Source organism: Xenia sp. Carnegie-2017, unplaced genomic scaffold, assembly GCF_021976095.1.
Source record: "Xenia sp. Carnegie-2017 unplaced genomic scaffold, XeniaSp_v1 HiC_scaffold_6, whole genome shotgun sequence".
Classification (NCBI taxonomy): Eukaryota; Metazoa; Cnidaria; class Anthozoa; order Malacalcyonacea; family Xeniidae; genus Xenia; species Xenia sp. Carnegie-2017.
The window spans coordinates 20,022,320-20,025,948 of record NW_025813526.1 but is presented as its reverse complement, the minus strand read 5'-3'; the positions used below and the strand labels follow the sequence as shown (position 1 = coordinate 20,025,948).

The window sequence follows — 3,629 nt, the reverse complement described above, 5'->3', positions numbered from 1 at the left end:
ACCAAAATCAACAAATTTATCTTTATAAAACATTTACATACGTACATAACGCGGAAGTAGAATATTTTACAGAAAAACAAAATTATCGAAAAATGGACATGAAACATTAAATCACAAAATCAAAATACAATATAACAACGAAAGGTAAAGTTTAAAATCAACATACCTTCACAAGTTCAGAAAGATTACAAGACGCAACCAACTACATGATATCTCATGTGCGGCGTTCTTGTTGATTCTGTGGAAAAATTTAAATAATTTACGCTTCCGGTCACATGAGATATGTTACCCTTACCCTAGGTAAAAGGCTCCTACAACATACCGGAAGAAAAACCCCTTTCGTTTTACCAACTAAACAAATCACTCTGAAGATGACAACCGCTAAGGTTGTCGAAACGTCAGTCAACAACAACAAAAACAGTCCTTCTCAGGACTATACCAACCTGGACGATCTACATTTACAAACATGTTACAAACATCAAACATATCTCCCCATTCGTCTTATGAGACGTGGCTAAAAGCCGGTAAAGTACGGGTACAAAACGTCGGCTGGTAGTCGTGGGAGATACATACGTTGTACTTTGGTCGTTTAACTTATGTTATTGTGTCATTGGTAATATCGATAATATTTTCTGGTTTGTGATTTTCTTGCTCGTAATTTTAAAAGATGCTAAGGTACACAAATTTTGGCCTTATAGCTGTTAGACTTTTCAACATTTATTTTCATTTTATAGATTTTTATGATAATTTTTGTAGGAGCAATAAAAGGTTTAAAGCAACTGTAGCTGTCACATATCATGATGAGGATGGCCATGTTGAGAGAGAGGAGGTGGATTTGTCAGAATTGGTTACTGAGGATCATAGAGGAAGCTGTTCTTTTAACAGTCCTGATAATTGTGGTGCATTGGAAGGCCATGAACTGGGAATGGAACAAGATAACAGTGATCTTGAAAGGGATGTTCACCATGATTGTGAAGAATCATCTTCTTATTACCAGAAAGTTGAAAGAAAACAAAAAGCATGGGAAAATTTGCGGCATTCAATTATAAAGAATACATTTCAGTTAGCTGGCAAAAATTGGAGCAATCTGAAGTGTATTCATTGTGATAATGAAGCAAAGTTTAGGTGCAGTGATTGTGGTCCAAGGGCAAAGTATTGTGAGAACTGTATGTTAAAGATGCACACAACCGTAAATATTTGTCATCATGTTGAAATATTTAAGGTAACCTTTATGAGCTAGATATTATAAAAGTGTTTACAGTTAACTCTCTCAACACTTGCAACAAAAAATGCAAAAATAAAATGAGAGTTTACATTGTGAAACATGCTACGAAGTACTAATCTAATATTTTTTATGAATTCAAGAAAAGGGATTGATTACAATTAGTTTCTACGAGGTTATTCATTGAGACGTTTGGCGTGAAAAATTCATGGACCGGTCAACACCCCTGGCGGGGATTAATATGGCCGGTATATAAATGTTGTTTGTTTGTTTTGTTTTGAGGTTATTCATTGCTTTGTAGGATGGCATGTTTTGGCCATATAAACTCATGAACATGCTGGTGTATGATTGTTCATGCCAAACAGCTCGTCACAAAAGAAGTGTTTCTGTTGTTGATGTTAAAGGTATGTTATATGTAAAATGTGCTGCAAAAGTTTTTTCATTTTAGCTGGGATGGTTCAACACAATTATAATTTTGGATCTTTTTCAATTTTTAGGCACCTTTTGTACTGTTGAGGTACAGTTTTGCTCATGCTCTCCAGAGTTTGTTCAACTTCTGCAATTTGGCCTTTGGGGTGGAACACCTACAAAACCAAGAATTGCATTTGCAATTGAGTTTTTTCAATTGATTCATTCTGTGCAGATGGAATGCCAGGCATCAATAAAAGCATTTGTCAGTCATTTGAAGAGTTTAATCATAACCACATATTCTCTTTTTATGCAACACCAAAAATGTATCCTGTCATTATAGATGCTTTTGAAGAATATAGGTAACTGCATGTAGGTCACTGATTTATTGCACTGCTGTACTACGTAAGAATTGCTGGGAAAGTTGCAGTCAATTTTATAGCCTAAGAATCTCATCTTAAGAGATGTATTTAATTGGAGGAAAGCAAAATGCTAAAGTTTATGATGGGAAAGGACTTTTCCTCAAGTATTACTGTCTTGCACTGTATTTTGTTTATGTCATTTGTTTAAGAGTGCATAATTGCTTTCTTTGTGTCATTGTTTTTTTCAGAATTTACAGACATAAACTAAACATGTTGAGCTGTGTTATTCCTGAGCTTGATGAAGGAAATATCTCTCCTACTTGTCCCAAAGTGAGTATATTCGTATTACTTGTTTAACAATGACAATTTAGTAAAAAGAACATTAGCAATGCTATCTCAAACACCTTTTTGACTGCATCATTTGCATCATTGAACTCAAATTGCATGATTTTATCCTTCACCCTTTTATTGAAAACTGATGGTGTGACTTTGAGTCTACTGATTCTCTATTTATTGGAAATTTTTTAAGTTGTTGCTGTGTTTTCATTTTCTGGTAAAATCCCTTTTTGTAGTGTATTCCAAAACTGTGGTAATACATATGCCAGGTTAACAACATTATCTGAGATCCAACATCCAAGTACAATTCGTAAGTATGCGCTGTAATGTGTGTGATTGCTTTGGTATATTGATGGAATATTCTTTGTGGTTGGCTTAGAAAATGATAGCATGCTCTTGAAAAAGGCATAGTTATAGCTTGATATAGCCATCATAATCATTACAACCACGCCACAAACATTGCTACATGTTTGGAATGGATACGCTTTCGAACAATTGTCTGTGCACTTTTGTCCTCCTCTAACCCGGCATCTACTATCAGGATCATGTGTCATTGTTACTGAGTAGTTGGCTATGCTGTCCCAAATATTATGTGCCTTGATGAATTTATCTAAAATGTGTAGAAGAGTGTTCGGAAATTGCCAGCCTAATGAATCCCCATATGTAATGTTTTTGTCATTAGTGTCTACATAGCAAAGTACCCAATGGTTTCCGGGGGTGCAAATCATCTCCAAGGAATGTGTTGCCATTGCTTTTTTTCACCAACATTTATGGCAAAACAGAATTTTTGAAATGAATTCATTTTAATCATGGTGTAGGGCTGTTGTGGGTGGTTTTGTTCCATTGAGGTACACATAATATGCATCTGTTTTCTTTTGGTTTAGGTTTGTTGTCAACCAGCATATGTGGTCACTTGACACCCATCTGTCAACACATAACCTGGACATCTCATTGGATGACAATCCTCGTTCTTTCATAATCTCACTATATGGGGTTCTGTACAAAAGCTTCTGAAAGGCTGTAATTGAAGCAGCTGATGGATGTTCCACCACCGTGTCTGGTTTGTTCAATGGTCGTGAAAACCAGGCAATTTCCTCTTCGACTTCTACTTGTATGCTTTTTAAGGTGTGAAATTTCTGCAGATTGGTGATGCAATTGATATCTAACCTTCCTTGTGATGTGTTGATACATGCTCCTTTGCTTGTACTTGATGCCTCAACTATTTTTCTCCATTGTTGCAACTGGTCCATACTTGGCATAGATGTTACATGGCAAGGATCAACAACTGAATCATCATCTGT

At 35.7% G+C, this 3,629-nt stretch overlaps 1 protein-coding gene across 5 annotated transcripts; it reads left to right on the top strand.

Moving 5' to 3' along the window:
- The first annotated feature begins 511 nt into the window (after positions 1-511).
- Positions 512-2,304, top strand: LOC124458486. 5 transcript variants are annotated; one of them, XM_047008495.1, is made up of 5 exons: positions 512-613; positions 757-1,222; positions 1,524-1,626; positions 1,720-1,992; positions 2,241-2,304. In XM_047008495.1, exons 1-4 carry the CDS (start codon positions 597-599, stop codon positions 1,971-1,973), a joined length of 840 nt encoding a protein of 279 aa, XP_046864451.1. In that variant the 5' UTR covers positions 512-596; the 3' UTR covers positions 1,974-1,992; positions 2,241-2,304. The 5 variants fall into 5 exon arrangements, with proteins under 5 accessions (XP_046864451.1, XP_046864450.1, XP_046864452.1 ...); XM_047008494.1 differs by having other exon boundaries at positions 1,720-2,002; XM_047008496.1 differs by having other exon boundaries at positions 2,250-2,278.
- The last annotated feature ends 1,325 nt before the right edge of the window (positions 2,305-3,629 follow it).

Coding starts and splice junctions, on each gene's coding strand:
- LOC124458486 (XM_047008495.1), top strand. Junction 1,223..1,523: donor ATCATGTTGAAATATTTAAG/GTAACCTTTATG, acceptor ATTGCTTTGTAG/GATGGCATGTTTTGGCCATA. Junction 1,627..1,719: donor TTCTGTTGTTGATGTTAAAG/GTATGTTATATG, acceptor TTCAATTTTTAG/GCACCTTTTGTACTGTTGAG.